This window comes from Ptychodera flava, chromosome 6 (genome assembly GCF_041260155.1).
Source record: "Ptychodera flava strain L36383 chromosome 6, AS_Pfla_20210202, whole genome shotgun sequence".
NCBI classification, from domain to species: domain Eukaryota; kingdom Metazoa; phylum Hemichordata; class Enteropneusta; family Ptychoderidae; genus Ptychodera; species Ptychodera flava.
In genome coordinates this window covers 12905193-12922990 of record NC_091933.1, presented here as the reverse complement: position 1 = coordinate 12922990, position 17798 = coordinate 12905193, and the positions used below count along the sequence as shown (strand labels likewise).

At 39.3% G+C, this 17798-nt stretch overlaps 1 protein-coding gene across 1 annotated transcript in view; it reads right to left on the bottom strand.

Annotated features, from left to right (window-relative positions):
* The window catches only part of LOC139134875 (uncharacterized), a 64897-nt gene extending 48107 nt beyond the window's left edge, over positions 1 to 16790 (bottom strand). The window contains exons 1-4 of the mRNA XM_070701953.1: positions 16559 to 16790; positions 5183 to 6252; positions 2302 to 2378; positions 238 to 360 (exon numbers count right to left, since the gene is read on the bottom strand). Coding sequence (XP_070558054.1) covers positions 238 to 360; positions 2302 to 2378; positions 5183 to 5423 — 441 coding nt within the window. The 5' untranslated portion in view covers positions 5424 to 6252; positions 16559 to 16790. The remainder of the gene's footprint in view (positions 1 to 237; positions 361 to 2301; positions 2379 to 5182; positions 6253 to 16558) is intronic.
* Positions 16791 to 17798: the final 1008 nt, after the last annotated feature.

Below are 17798 nucleotides of genomic sequence, written 5' to 3'. Positions count from 1 at the left end.
ATCTACTCTGTTTTACAACAGTGATGGAGTAGCAAGTGAGACTAAGGTCAGGCTGGGTTTCCTTTCCAAATAAACTCAAACTGCCTCTCTTGTATATTACATCTCATGTTATGGGAAAAAATCACACGGGGTATAGTAGGGCCTGTATACAGTGCTTGCACATACAATCAGCTAATATCAAAAACAAGTCGTCAAGCAACATCTATTAAATGATTTTAGTTACATTGGATTTTTTACCTTAACTTGAATGCGATTGACATGATCAACGACACTGTCACAGCTCTGAGCGCTGGTAAGGTCACAAACAATAACATATAAAGTTGATGCATTCATAACCAGTTGGAAGCAATGTTGATATACCTTAAAAGGAAAAAAGAAATATTCTGTTGTTGATCGGCCTCAGAGAGCAAAACTATACAGATGTATATAACTTTTAATCATTCAGAATCATGTAAAAATGTTGAAGCTCATGTATCACACAGTCTAAATCCCCATGCCTCGATACCAGCAACAAAGTGCTACATTAAATGGATCATATATTACAGTCAGAAGTAGAGTGAAATCTTTTACAGGAATTTCAAATTGGATCATGCTGATGGTACTGTGTGTAGGCAGTGAGTTAACCTTTTCATCACCGTGGTTTGATCCAATCCCATTGTTTTCTATTGTAAAGTTGGACCTTTAGACATGGAAACGGGGTGAAAGGGTAGAGCAATGCTACTAGTAAACACAATAGATTTTTCAGCAAGTGATGCACTCTATCTAGTGAATATCATTGCATTATATATGTAAAATTAGTTCATTTATTTTATGACCAAAACTGTGGACTTTACCATTCACAGTTTTTGGGTGAAAGGCAAGTATTGCAAGATAAGTATTGAATCTGACTCTGTGTATATATGCATGACTATGTCTTTGTAAAAGAATGCTTTAAAGATAAAGTACTGGGTAAAAATGCATTTGAGAGAAAGCTGTCATTTTTCTTCTTTGAAATATGATAAGTCATTCTGTCACCTGCTGCATGTAATGGAAGCTCATCATACAAATGTGAAAATACAGCTGTGATCTGCAATCAAATGAAATGCAAAAGCTATTGTCTGGGACACTTTGAGATATGGCCTGAACAACTGTAACACCACTTTTCAGAAAGATGCCTGGAAACAGATTTGGAAAGCATGATCAATAATTAGAGTATATATCAAGCATTACATGTCATAATATTGCATGTATGTTACGCCCTAACCAATATGTTTTTGTCGCCGATGGATACAAAATACAAATGCAAATTTTTGTCATTCCTGTATAACAATCCATTGTACAACATAAAATCGGTGTAATGGTTTTGTTGTGTTGAGTGTGCATACAGTGTTTGATACAGCCAAAGAAATGCATTTTGGGATAACTGGAAAAAGGTCTATTGACTTGCCTGTCTGGCTTCTCTGTTTTAATGAATTCTCCAATCAATTCCATGACAACGCGGAACATGACAGCTTCAAAGGTCAAAATTCCTCCATTGGCCATCAGTTGCATAGCAACTGACACTCCCCAACCCCCATGATTATTTCGTGAGACTGTAAAAATTCAGTTTTCTATGGTTTTCCAAAGTCTTCATGGCTCTAATTAACACATTATTGGTGTCTCAGAAGAACCCTAATCATCAGGAAATCAGAAACAAATTCCCATGCTTCTTGTGATTTCAGTTTATATGGAGAGGTCAGCGATGTTGTCATGGCGATAATGAAGTCCACAGAAAGCTGAATACTGCCTTCAACAGACACAGTGAAAAAATGAACACTTACATCGGTTACAGTGTTTATAGCTGTTATTACAACTTTTTTTATTTTGGACTTGCGAACTGAACACACGTACGTCTTCCACAAAAACTGCATCATTGCATAGTTAAGGAAGAACACACCTAAAAATTGAAAGACATTACTTTCGCTCAAAGTTTCTGTGGGGAAAACTTAAATCATTCTCTTTCGAAATAGTGTAATCGAATCTCTCCCTATAACTGCCTCTATTGCTATAAGCCATCAGTTAGGGCATGAGCACAGCCCAAAGTCTACATAAATTGTACACACGATTTTTGGGCCAGTGGCAAATTTGTGTCGACTCTGAGGCCACCCCTCAGGCCATAATTATTCAGGCTAGGCTCTAGGGCCAACCCAGAGCTGACATATTGCATTCACATTGGTTTTTGTAAAACAAGGGCCAGATTCGAAGTGACATAAACTCTGTAATGTGAACGTAGTATTTGATAATATGGATTGTAAAAACAAACTTCATGTAGTATATACTTACCATTCTACCTGATGTGTCCCACATGTCCAGGCCGAGTGTCCTCTCATCTGATGTTAGCTCTCTTTCCATGAGCAACTCTGCTTACAAATAGCAAAGATAAAATGAACTGAAATTCTAGATTTTTGTCAGCCACAAATATGAATGTGGGCGGGGCCTATTCCATTTGAGGACATTAGGGCTTCAGTTCTGGCAAACTATACGTCCAATGCTCCTACAGAATTAGCACTATGAGTAGCAATTTCTCACTTTATTTAGGTGCATAAAATGTTTGGATTGACTGCTGGGTCTGTTCAGCCATAATAAGGGGGATATTGTGTAAACCAGCAGCTGAATGAAAATGATGAACTTAAATGACAAATATGTTCTGATCTGATACAGTTAAAGAGAAGTGGTCATCGGAACTGCGCATGTGCGACTTTCTTGTTTACAAACGACGTATTTCATTACAGGTGGAGGGACTGTGATTTCATGCACTATGTATTGTTGCATCAAATCAACATATAGCTGCAACATGTAAATTATACGATGTACATTATGACCAACATTTTTTAACTTTCATCAATCGCTAACGTACCTTGGATACAGTGTTTACATTGGTCGTCGGGGTCCCTAGCGACATTTGAGCGCAAATCCGACGACCGCCTCCCTTTAAAAGCAAACGGATACTGTATCCTTGAGAATCGGAACACTCTAAAGATGAAATCAACTTTGCGAATTTAAATATCAAACGAATAGCATAAAACGTTTCTCTAATTTTACGTATGTGACCAGCAAAACCGACTAAGTACTCAAGAAATATTAATTTTATTTTTTGTCATTAACTAAAAATGGCAAGAACTTGATCTATTGCCAACATTGCGAGACCAGCCGTTCAGATTTCTTGTCAGAATCAGTCTGCTTATACAGGTGACTGACAATTGACATGGTAGTTTTCAGAATATTTCAGCAATGCTTCTGATGGAATTATTGATTTTCATATCCAGGCTTCCATTTCAATAGCTTCAAGGCTTGATAACTAAAGCTAGATATCGCCATGGTTACTTACAAAATCTGTACCTTCAAATTCGATCAGTTTCCCCAGATGTTACTTCTCACTATTAACTTAGAAATTTTTTTCAAGTGTGATTGTTTAAAAACCAATAAAATTTCTCTGAACAGAATTCTGTTTTTCCTTTAGATTTGTTAACAGAACATTTTTGACTTATTAAAATCAACTCGCAAACCTAAAAACGTGTAATTGTGGCATATATAAATTCTTTTTCACAAATAATCTAGGCATGTATTTGTGGATAATAAGCTTAATTACAAGTATGATCAGGACCTGATGGGTCTTAGTTTTCCATATTTTAGATATTAAAAGTGTGTGTCTCTTGAAAGGAGTGGCTAGCTTTAACATTTAATGATATTTTTGCTATTTTTGTAACTTGTATGTCAACCACAGGTTCTCCTTCTACTCCCCAAAGCAACGTGAAACAACCACCATTTAGCTTGTCAACACAGCCTCCGTACCTGCACAGCATCTGTACCTGTAAAGTGCACCGTTATGACTGTTATCGTTTACAATTGAATGTAATTTTTTCTCACTGAAATTTGCTCGTCAACAATAGAGATGCAGTCTACACATGTACAGGTTGACGTGACCAGCTGAATGCTGAGTATCTCAATATAGTATGCTGTGAGATTAAACAAGAAACCGCAGTCGACATTTAAATAAAAAACAGATACAAAAAGTTATGAAAAGTTACATACAGCTTATTGCAAAGCGAGCTGTCTCTTTTACTTTTTTATCCATTCAATAAACCACCACTGACAGTAACTACAGCATTGCAAATGTTAGGATATATTTACATAAAATAAGCCTCTTTTTATCACCAGGATTCATGATCACTGGTGTGGTATTGAATGAAAAGAGTGAAATAAATATACTGCGGTGATAGGTACTGCAGTGACTCCTAAACACTGAATCTGTGAGCCTCTTGCCATGTTGACCAACTCACAGTAGACCGAATATCTGATATTAGATGTGTCAAGAGGACAGAATTTTGAACTCACAAATCTTATAAAATGTTGCAGTTCTACAAGTTGCAAGCATTTGCAGAGGAAGGTACAATTTTCATTGTCTTATTTCTGTTAAAATAAGAAAAAGTGTGTCAGCATCCCATGGAAACTGTCAAAATCCCTAAAGTTTGAGGTTATTTTCGTCTCCTATTCAAGCGTTTGCTTGTACAGTCCTGATTATTCTGGTTTACGAAAGAGAATCTTTTGGGTTTCCTCAGAGTAAAATAATACTTTCATTTTTAGATGATACAACCTTCAGATATAGTGTGTATGAACTTGAAGTCTCATGGTCAATAACAGACCGGTTGACAAACAGCATGCTTTTCCCATTCCATCAAATTTTGCATTTTGTGACTTTCTGAAGAGCATTTAAAAAGAATATTTGAATTACAAGAATTCATTTAAAAATGAAAAAGAAAATATGAGCAAGTGTGGTATGTTTGTGAAATAAATTTCACTAACATGAAGAATGCAACACTTTAATGAATAAGTGTATTTTTTAAATGTGCCCCATCCGAATATTGTGAAAATTTATCAGAAAGGTATTTTCCTTGATAACATATGATACAACATAAAAATGAAAGGGTGCAACTCAATAAATGCTTATGTGTGCTCGTGTGCTTTATTACAGATGCATTATTTAATCTGAGGACCATCAATCATGCATAAAATAATTTAAACTTGCTTGCCATCTAAATCCATTAGACTTAACCTACTGACCCCTAATGCCCTGTAAACAGGTCCACAATCACCATTGACAACAATGGGTTTGGGCTAAACCATGGCGGCAAAAGGGTTGAGCAAGGCTTGCAAGGGCACTCACCATGTGTTGTTCTGTGGAAAGGATTCCACAGTTGAACTTCCAATCCATCGGTAGGTTCATCCACTGTCATCGCAGTGTCCATTGTGAGCGACTTGACAAGACTGCTCTTTCCACTTCCTTGGTATCCCAGAAACATAACTTGAAGCCTGTATCCCAGATTTCGTTCCCGGTAAAAGTCGGCAATTGCGTCCACATCCTTGTCGATGATATCCGGAGGTGGGAAGGACAATTCCTTGCACATTCTCACATCGAGAACCTGCAGATAGGCAAGCCGCAGGATGCTTACGGGAATCTTTGTGATTCCGGTGTTCTTGAACTTTGCACACCTCAGAAATTTGCAGTGACGGGTCAGGACATGCAGAGAGCCATCCTTGACCTGGCGACAATTCTCCACGTTGATGTATTCCAACAGCAGGCAGTGGTCGGCCAGATACTTTATACCCAGGTCAGTAAGTCTGCAGTTCCCGACATCAACATGCTGGAGATTAGTGCATTTGTCGGCTACGGCCCTTAGTCCCCTGTCGGTAATACAAGTGTGATTGAAGGCGATGCTGCGGAGAAGTTTACAACTCGATGCAAGGCCAATAAGACTGCTGTCTGTGATGCCTGTGCAGGCACTGAAATCGATGGCATTCAAACTCTCATAGAAACACTCCGCCACGTAATTGATTCCAATGTCGGTGATCCCTTTAAATCCCACAAACGCCACCCTGAGAAGTTCCGACGTGAAATGCGCCACCAGGACACTGAGCACATCGTCAACTAACGGCCACTCGGTTCCATCCTCATAGATAAAGGCGATCGACTGCAGCCTCTTGCAGTGTTTCCCGAGAGACACGATCGATTTCTGCCCAGTTGTTGCATCCGACGAACTTCACATGCTGGAGCTCTTTGCATCGACGAGCAATCAACTCAACGGCAGAGTCGCCGAGCTGATAAAGTTTGCGAGCCTCAAAGGAATGCAGCTTTCTGTTGATAACATGGGCAAACTGGAGTATACTTTTGTCATCCACACATTGGCATTCATCAAATTGCAGATTGTCTACAGCAGGTGTTTTCTGAAGGGCTTCCTAGCATACAGATCAATATAATGCATTAATAGATTTTGTTCTCTATCCTCCACGGGCTTCAACCATTCAGCCATGGGGGAACACAGCAGTTAAAGGCAATATATCTTTTTAATCCTTGAAATGCAGACAAATGTGGGAAAATATCAACTGTAAAGTGACAATAAAATTGGATGGTCTGATATCACATTAATTTTACATCATATACACTTACATGCATTCAATTAACAGAATCATCATAGCAACAACATTTATCAATTCAAAGAAGAAACTCAGTGTCAGATTTTACCAATTAGGCAAGAAAGTCAATCTTATTTCTGTAAATTTAAGTCAAGAACAATTCTTGAATATTTTGTCTCTCTGGCTCTAACATGACTGCAGAATAAGCATAAAATGCGACACGAAAGTTTTTCACAACATTTTTCCCGATGGAATTTGGATCAGAATCTTTGACATGTGATGTCAGGTATCAACACACAAACAAATGATCACTGGCCAGGAAGACAAGAATCTCCTTACAATATTCATTACCAGAGAGGTTTATTTACTTGTAATAACGCGTACATCTCGCAGCGCGCAGCCGCATTTGTGTATTCATGCTTACGTGTGAATCTCCTCGGTTACTCGCGCGATCGATCCCGATGATTTTGCTGCGTTTTTTCCCTCAAAAACATGCAGAATTCATGTAGTTTTAAAGAAAATTAATTTCTCCTACTTGACTATTCTTATAGCCAGCTGTTCCCTCAAATTATGACGACTGTTATCAAATTTTCTCGCTAGACACTACAGTACTATGTCAGCTAGGAGGATGTTTTGACTGCATGCTTTTGGTCCAATGCTTTTTAATACATTACCTATCATGTCGCGCGATATAAAAACCCTCAAAATGTATTAAGGTAGTATGCGCCTCCAAAGTGAAAGACATAATCTTTTACTCAAACTTTCCTAAGGAATTTTTCAACCATTCTCTTTCAAAATCGAGAATAAAAAACAGGGGTCACAGTGAAAAGTTTAGTACTAGACAAACAAATAGCCCAAGATTTACCGATATTTGAAATTCCAAATGGCCGCTATCCCTGTGTTAACTCTATGAAGGAAAAATAAAACGTTCGATTTTCGAAAAACTAAGCCGGTGAAAGTTTTTCTTTCTCCAAGAGCTTCAACATGAGCATCCCACAAGTGGTGGATCAGAAAAGAATTGTAAAAGTTTGAGAGTCCGAATATCTGTCCCCGAGGTGCCACCTTAATTTATCTGTTGGTGGACGATGTCTAGAATGGATAATAGTAAGCTTAATTTACAAACATGATCTCCCTTGGTTCATATATCTCATGCCTAAAATCTTAATTTCCTCAACACAGCTAGCTTAAAAGGTTACATCGATTCTGAATGTCAAAGAGTACTGGGCTGATTAGCTTTTCCGATTCTCGTGCACTTTTGGACTAAGATCTCGCTGTAGTAGCTGCAGCATGCCGTACAGTGTAACAATGAAACGATACAATTCACAGGACTCTCTCTATGTCCGTAAATGTAATAAACATTATTATTGTCAGAATTTTAGAAAGTGTGAAAATGTTTGTTAACCATGTCAGTGATAATTGATGTACATTCTAAAATGCGAGGCGATGCTTAATATATGAATTCAAAAGATCAGTCTAGTGATATATATATGGCCGCACAGCTTGATAATTATACATAATCATTCATAACCCTACGATCCAGTAAGTTCAAGAGACAAATCGTGTGAACAGGCTACGTAAGATTTCATATCCACTTGACTGATCATAACCTCCCATTGTTAACCTGGTGTTCGTTACCTTCGGTAAAACCGAAGCCATTCATTTTTCTATTAAATTTATAGGTGTAGGCCCGGTTCCTCGTAATAATATTCGAATAGGTGAGGTCATTGCTCACCAATCTGACACTGTTCGCAATCTTGGTGTCATGATGGATTCTAGTGGCAGTATGTCAGCACATGTTGTCAATGTCTGTGAATCAGCCTCTCATGCGCTTTGGAAGATTGGTAAAATCAACGATATACTTGATCAGCCTTCAAGGGAGAAACTCATACATACTTTTCGGCCTCCCTTCACTTGAAATGCGCAAACTGCAAACAATTCAAAATTCGGCAGCTCGACTTGTTACTAGGAAGAGAAAAAGTGATCACATTACCCATTCTTCGTGACCTTCATTTGCTCCCTGTTCAACAACGTATCCAATTTAAATTCTTTGTATTACTTTCAAAGTTCTCTGTAGTCATGGACCATCTTACCTTGATGAACTCTTGATTAGACGTAGTACGAGTCACACTTTGCGTTCATTTCCAAATGGGAAAATTAAGTTACATCAACTTGAACCCTCAGTTTACTATGGAGATAGAGCGTTTTCAATTTGTGCGCCTCTTTTGTGGAATTTTTTACCGTCACAGCTTCGTGCACTTCAGTCACTCGATAATTTTAAATTCGGGTTGAAAACTTAGGTTTTTTTTGTCGGGGAAGTGGTGTTTGTCAGGGTAGGCCTTAATGAATGTAGAATCTCTGCCTCGCCTTTTTCAAGGCCTGGCTCGAGCTGTTCTGCACTTTGAAAGTTTGAGTTTGCAAGTACGCACGCAAATACGTATGATTCAGTCCCTAAACCTCACCACACTGCAATCGCAGCCTGAACTGTAACTTTGATAAACAGACAAGAGACTTGGCCTGCCAGCAAAAATTGTGTCTTTACTCTTACAAGTGCAGAGGGCGCCGCCTGCGGTGATAACTCGTGACGGTACAAGTTGCCCGTTGTGTATGATGTACAGTGACTTTATCCTATTTATTACATGCCTCCCTTACGTAATTCTCATTCCAAATTTTTGGGTTAACATACAAATGACAATTATATGCTTTATTTCCATGTTAGACAAAATCTGTTGAAAAAAATAGAATGATTATCGTTATCGAACGGCGCATTGATATATTAAAATCACTGTTATGCGGTTTATCGAATTTGTGCATAATTTTATAAAAACAGTATTTCCCATGTAGAACATGTAATTTTATCATTTTTAAATCCCGAAGTTGTCAAGGTTAAAATAGTTCCGGTTGACTTTCAGTCAAATAAGCTTAATGACAATGCGGCCCGCAACGTCATCAACGAGTTGCTATTGAATCCTATGGAGCGCTCGACGTTTAGTTCGACATACGAGGCATGCACATGTAATATTATATATTATTTCTTGAATACATTTACTCGTGAAGACAACGATATTGAAAAAATAACAAACATTACAGCGGTTGTCACTTGAGTTCCAGTGATTGGCACACACAGAAAATTTGACTGTAATGTACAAGCTGTTTTACTCTGCCACACAACATCAAAGGATGTCTCGATTGACGCACGTTCTCTTATTGTAAAGAATGTCACGCAGTGAAAACACTACATGTGGCAGAATGTTTGCCTTTCAAAGAGTGACTGTAGCCAATTTTTCCGACTTAGGGGTATGGTTGGTCAAACTCTTCGCAGTCTCGAATCATATAAGTGGGCAACTTTGAAAAATATAGTCCAGCGGGCGGGAAAGGAATACAGAGATAGGAAATAACTTGAAGAGGAGAGGCCAGTGGGAAGTGTTGTAGTGACAAGAGAGCCTACAGAAAGAGTAATGCTGGGGGGGGGGGAGACCAGTAGAAAGCAGAAGAAATTTTAAAATCATAGCGAGGGGGTATAGTTGCGAACAGCTTTTATTTTCACCTCAAAGTTTTATTTTTGTTGAACATATGTAAAGTAATAGTAGTGTACATAGAGTCAACTCTTGTTACAATGTCTCGAAGGCGGCCGGATGGCTGCCCTAGTTTTACTTTAACGTATCCATTTCTCGGTTAAACAAACAGGAAATACCGTATATCAATTTTACAAATGGTGGACGCTGATAAAGCCCAAACTAAACAAAACCTATCAGAAGATGATGATGGTATTTACAATTCAGCAAAATGCAATGAAAGGCACGTTTCAATTGAAAACGTGTGCATCGAAAATTGTAGGAAATTTTAGTGTGGGCACGGCCCACTTCACGTCTCGTTTAACATTGTTGATTGATGGTTGACAAAAACACCACGGCACACCACCATCCACGAAAATAATTTTGATTCAATTACATGTATGTCACATGAATAATTACTCTACACGGTTGGGAATATCATGACAAGTTTAATCGCAATCAAATCAATAGCAATCACTTTTGAACTTACACTGGACTACGGGTTTACCCCATTATCGGCCTAAGAGTGTTCTAAGAAACTTCATGTTCACTAAGTTTGATGCTCAAATTAAGACAATTCTGATACTTTCCATTTAAATTTTAAATAGCGCTCGCACTAGTTTAAAAGTCGCGCAAAATTATTTAGATTTTGACAACTTTTACATAAAAGATTGAACCGTAAATCTGACCAAGCGGCCGGATCCATAGATCGCTTGACTGAAATATTCTCATGAAATATTCTCGAAGAAATCGGCAAATAAAAACTGACGTACAGAAAGAGCATAAAGGCAAGCAAGGCCATACAAAACGTGATGACGTCATTGCATTTACAACAGACACTGTGGAAGAGCGAGCGTTAGCCCGACGCCGTGCGGTTCACAGCGGTCATCGACCCTTGTCGCATGTACCATCCATCAACATTGTTCAATGAAAATATTTACAGTGGAGACCACATTGTAAGTGCCAACGACCTAGCAAATGTACGTATAGCTTTTCATAAAATTGACAGTTAGTGATTATAAGTGTGTCCGACGAATAAGTTCGACTCATCACTGTCTGCTTCATGACTTTGTTTGTACGTCTTGTTCATCTTCCTGTGACGTCAGAAATACATGCGTCATTTTTTCATAAAGTTGCAAGCCATGTGACTTCGCTATTAAAATACACGTATGAGCACTTATAACAAACTTTTGGCTGATTCCTATCCCGCAGTTAACGAAAGACAAACGATTTAAACGTCACGAAAAGATAGTTACTCGCCAATCAATTGAAATCTTAAAACTGCACTCAGGTTGTTTTTTTCCGTAGTCTCTTTTTCCGACCCTCTGCTCCTTCTACATGTCGTTGCTCGCTTAACTATTGTGCTTACATCCTCGGCATATCACAACTGTTTTCCTCAATTGTTCAGTCGGTACGTTTTTACTGTATTGTACCTTTTCGGTATGGTTCGATATATGACGAAGAATAATTGACTACCTTCAATTTTGTGAAGTTTGACAAAGACAGTGCCAAAAGGCAGCGGCTGTGCCTTGTGGAGACGTGAATAGTGTACAACCATAACGTATACGAGTAAGAAAACAAACTAAATCCACCCATGGACATGACAAGATACAGTATCTGAACACCTCTCTCTCTCTCTCTCTCTCTCTCTCTCTCTCTCTCTCTCTCTCTCTCTCTCTCTCTCTCTCTCTCTGTTTCAATGTATTTGTCAGTCCATCTGTAGACTGTCTGCTTAATTGCGCAATGCGTCTAGACCATTCCATAAACTAAGATCTCTTTTAATCGCGTATCATAGCCGGGTTTTGATATACCAGGCGTTTCGGGTTTTGATATGCTCGATGTTTCGAAAGATGCGCACAAAGGCAAAGTTAAATTATGTGATACTTAGTGAAAGGTGTTGCGTAAAGTGAGTGAACTGTGAACGTCTTACTTCTGATGCATGTGCGTGTTATAACAGGGTATTGCCACTCTTCATTTCCTGAACAGAGCCTTAGGGACCGTTCAGTTTTTTACGGCCGGGGGGGGCGGCAAAATCCAGGGGGGTCATCATAATTTTGGAATCAGAGAAGGGGGGGTCATCACTTTTTCACTGGTAGGAAAGGGGGGGTCACCACATTTTCAAAAACATAATACCTACAATAAAGTTCACTTGTATGCCATGGCTATGATCGACCCTCTTTACCGGCGGGCCGCCTTCGGCGGCCCACTACAATAAATATACTTTATGTATTACCCATGACCCTCTTAACGGGCAGACGCCTTTGGCGGACCACTCCAATTAGGTTTACTTCATGCAATGGCCATGATCGACCCTCTTTACCAGCGGGCCGCCTGCGGCGGCCCACTACAATAAATTGACTTTATTGTAATACCCCATGACCATCTTAACACCCAGACGCCTTCAGCGGCCCTGTCCAGTAAAGTTTACTTCGTGCAATGGGCATGGTCGACCCTCTTTTTACCAGCGGGCCACCTTTGGTGGCCCACTAGAATAAAGTTGACTTTACGTAATGGCCCATGACCCTCTTAACCGGAGGGCTGCCTTTGGCGAGCCACTCCAATAAAGTTTACTTTATACAATGTCCATGGAAATGAAGTTAAAAATTGCCTTACAGTCGTCCTAATTAACAGACGTTTGCATGGATGTGGCTGAGAAGTTTGTGCACTGGCATCTCTGCTACACGAATAAAGTGCGCCGCGTACCGGAGTTCAAATCCAAACCGTGCGGGTAAATTTGACATATGGGTTTTGGTTATTTTTCAGCGGGGGGGGGGGGGGTCATCAAAATTTTTCGTCTGACAAAGGGAGGGTCATCATATTTTCGCGAAAATGCAGGGGGGTCTATATTTTTTTGAACACCGGCGACAAGATTTTGCCGCCCCCCCCCGACCGTAAAAACTGAACAGAGCCTTATGTAAGTACCATTTTCATGCACGTGAAAATACGTCAAGGCATTGCATAGGCAGATACTATACACAGCAGATACTAAAACGGGAAGAATAATCATAGTTACGACTATATAGCTATGGCTGTAACCATAGTTACTGCCAAACATATATTGAATTTCTTAGTATTGTGAATTCTTAATGCAGGTTTCGATTTCTCGAGCAGGAAATCGAAGTCGTCGATATAGCAGCTGGACAACTGGCAGCTCTTTCCGTTTGAATGGCTCCCTGTAGCTGAACTGTGTCAGCATTCTTGTCACTATTAGCATTTTCAAAGTGACATCAAAGTATTTAAATCACGAAACGCAACGGCTGCTTGAGTAGATATGATGTAGTACAGGTCAAAACATCAGGGCTCCTGACATTTTTGTTGCGAGCGAATACGTGGTTATGTAACTCTTGGCGTAGAAAAGCCGGCTAATTACTGCTGTCAACTCGGTGACGGAAAGTTTGAAATGCAACCTTTGAGTATGGCAGGTTTTTAAAAATGTTTCAGTGACTCAATATTCGAGTACGATATACCTGAAACTTATGAAGATAGCTCCTCTATGCCAAGATGAAATCCTCATTTTCATGTCAATAGCAAATATCCACTCTGTACAATTGTATAGTTTCGCTCCAAATCACGGTTACTCTACTTGGGTAGAATAACCGTGTTCAAATCTAAAACACTGAACACAAGCTTGAACCACTCTATACCCAAACCGTGCTTGAACCCGTAATCGTCAAGGAGGTCTTCGTAAATTGGCGCCAAAAGAACCGAAAAAAAAGAATCGAAATTTCTGAGTTGGGGGGAGTGTTTGCGGTTGTCGCAGGAATCCAAGTGCACGAAGAAAGTAGAAATGTTCAAATGAAAGAACGTTTGTATATGTGCCAGCGCTTGCAACAATAACTACTCCAGTGGATACTCACGATATCATATTTTGTTATATTCTCACAGTGCGATACATAGCAGATCCACAAAATGTTTACTTTCTCGAGTAATACAACACCACGTATACTAGCAGTTTCTTTGCAACTTGAACGTGTTTGCATCAAACAACTTTCAATAAAAAACTCTAACGAAATGAATGTCAGAGTATCGGAATTGTGACTTTCTCCTACACAGTCCGCTTAAACGACGAGTTCATGCAGTAATCGAACCGAAAAATTGATACGCCGAGTATCACAATCTGCCCCTTTTGCGGCATACATTATAACGTTAATGATTTCTTTCAAATACCAGGCTAATTCTGTGAACGATTTTAGCGCGTCCCTTAAACCCACCAATCTTTTCTCGACCACTTTAACGACGCTTTTCAGCAAAAAAATGACGTTCTTAAATCCAGGCTATAATGGATAGTAATGCGAAGAGACAGGATGGGCTCACAATGAATGAAAGATTGCAATCGATTGATTAAATTCACAAAGTGATATTAGATATTTTGTTGTCATGGTGACAACATAATACATGAACGTGAAAGCAGGCATATGGTACAGGGACTCTAATAAAACTGCATGACAGATATATCCAGAAAGTGTCGGATAGTTTCTTCTTTGCAGAGATGTGTTGACCAGGAGAAATCGCTTGAAAAAACAACTTCGTTACATGTAATTAGACACTATCAACAAGTCATTCTCACGCTGTTGGTCTCAATAGTTTCGGTTTCCTCGGGACGAGACCCGGTAATGCCCTTATCGGGTGAATTGCGTGTCATCAAATTTCTCAGGAATCGCTTAAAATGAAACTTAGGTGGGCCTATGCATGTTGTGTGTCAATAAATGCAACAGCATTTCATTTCGCAGGATGTATTCAATTTCGGGAAAGAATGATATAATACTTCCGTACTGCAATCAGAAGGCCTGCCCTTCACAAGATTGTTTAGTATTAACAGTAAATTGTGAAGAAGTGAATAAGTACTTTTACATATTGGCTACTCACAACGCATTTGATTTGCATCTCTCTCTCTCTCTCTCTCTCTCTCTCTCTCTCTCTCTCCTCTCTCTCTCCTCTCTCTCTCTCTCTCTCTCTCTCTCTCTCTCTCTCTCTCTCTCTCTCTCTCCTTATCACATGCCTCTTCACAGTTAACGCTATTACATTTAGTTACATGCAGGGCATTCTCCAATAATTTAACCATTATCGACCAGCATCAAACAAATTTTAACGAAAGTCAAAATAGCAGAGAGCGCATGGATATTTTACATCTAGCGTTGAGGGTCGGACCTTGAAGTCGAAAAAATCGAAGGGTTTCACTAGACCGGATAACTATGGAAACCGGTCGGTACATCGTTCACATGGCCCGCTAACTCCCCGGATGTTCCTATTCGAATAAATGCACTTATTTGCACTCACATCGAGGCATGTAATAAATAATATCATTCCTCGCCACCACGTCAAAAAATGCACACATTCTTGTATGTCACACTCCATGAAGGCTACGTTTTGTAGTTTATTTTTTTCGAATTTTTCCGTATCTCCGTTCTTCTTTGACAGTTTCTACGGAATATTTATAACATATCCGAGAACATGGAATTGACTGTGTCATTTTTGAGCCAATACACGCACATGCAATAGAGTAATCTTGTACATATAGGTATGAAATATACGTAGCTGGCCACACTGACTGATCACTATGCGCAAGTAGGGGGCGAATGTGACCATTCTAGCTATAAGCAACAGTATAAGAGCAACTGTTGCATTCATTCAATATTGTCACAAGACTCAGACATCGAATTCTCGATCCTTCGCTTATCACAGTTATAAGGTAAGAAAGGGCAGATTCTTTAGACATTTCAAAAATATGGCAAACTTGTGCCGTTACGGAACAGCTGAATTTATTGACGTTAGACCAAATTGAAATGAGGCTTTGAGATACCCATAGACACTTTCAAATTTAAAATGACCCCTAAGAGGGCCGAAGTTTTCTTAAACTCCCCATTTCACTTTTAAAATATTTTTGTTCATTCGAAAGTAAATTCATCGGGACCAAGAATAAACTCACAACAAACACTCTCTTGGAGACAAAAATAGTCAGACACAATATTACTTCTTCTCCCCGTGTGCATGCGATACACCGCTTAACTATGTTGTACACACTAAAATTGCAGACATGTTGTTGAAGCAGCTAAAATTCGAACACATGACATATAATATATTATGTTACACTATAGAATATTGAAGGCGCAAATAAAGTGATATGATTGGCCGAGGCGTGAAAATAACTGTGCTACATTCGCAATATTGCACGGTTGTAATACGCGCGAGCTCTTATCGGGGGAAAATTTCTTTATTTTAATGTTTCATGCCAGAATTTCAATGTACTCTTATGATACAATAGAAATAAACCATCCGTGTAACGGGTATATCACTTTGTTTTGACCAGTTCAATACATAAACGCACTCGCTATCGTGAGTGCGTGTATGTCATGAACTGGTCAAAATCTCGCGGTATACCGTCACTCACTGTGTTTTTTTCCTTATATATCGTAGACACGTAGTTATATTACTTGGAATACCTATCATTAGTATGTCTTCGAAAAATCAAAAAGCGCTTTCGCTGTAAGTCAAACAAACAATAACACTTTCATTAGCTTCTGTTCTCAAGTAATATTACACCGAAAGGAAAGATACACGCTGCATGAATGTTGACTCACCCGGATTTTCTCCACTGTTGCGTCATTTCCGAAACACAGTCTAGTTTCCATAATTTTCTTTTCCATAGCCATGCTGTCGACTCTATCGTTCAGGCTCGTAAATGATTTCATTTCTTGAGTCCACAGAAGAGACACGTGGACGACAGCGAACGCTTCTTGTTGCTCGGAGGTATCGATGTAGACTTGCGAATAAAAGTGCCTAACGCCACGTTAAGCGTTCGTCCATCGGATGCCCATAGTCAACGTTAATAACAGTGCCGTTGTCGATGCCACTTCACCAACGAGACAATCAATAGCAAAGTCAGACGTAACAGTGAGAACAGGCCCATATGACATGTCCCTGTCAATGATGTGTTTCGTTTCCTTGGCAACGACGGCGCCTTGCTGAGCGAGAAAAGCCTCTGTACAAAGTTGAATCCGCAGTGCCTCTGACTGCCTAAAGCACCGTGATTTGCCATAGAATAATGACCCGACAAGTTCCCTCGTACGTCATACCAAGAAACAGCCATTTTCCACTGAGATGGAGCACAAAGCATAATATTTTTAAATGGCAAAAAATATGGTCGTCAGAATACTTTCATGGGAAAATTTTTTCTTGTTTTATGAATGGCAGTTTCTCCTGTCTGTCAATTTTTCCCCACTATCTACTTATGAAGACATCTGTAGATAATATACAGAATGTCAATCCCTCTGTCTCTGTCTGTCTGTCTGTCTGTCTTATATATATATATATATATATATATATATATATATATATATATATATATATATATATATATATATATATATATATAATGCTTAGTGATGAGCTTACGCGCAATGTTACTTCAAAGTTTATTGGCTGTGCAGGTTTTACACATGCACAGTGGTATGTGGACTATAGTATAAATGCACGTCCACGAGGCACATTTGTTTTTTGACGTGAACGTATCCTGGTGGCAGCATTATATGGCGCAAGAAGTGTATCCAGATTTTTCTGATATCTCTGATGAAGAGTTACTTGAAGCCTCACAAGCAACATATCTGAACGAGCTTGGCTTCGAAACTATTGATGTAGCAGGGACCAGCACCCTTCGGTGAATCATTAATTCGTCATGTCCGCCATTTTCACCTTATGTGGGTGTTGCGGACTTTCAACGAATGGGAAATGGCGTGCTATAATACTCGCGTCGCGTCGACACACTGAGACGCAGCTGAGAGGTATGATGAGAAAGTTAAGATAACCCACAGTATAGAAACG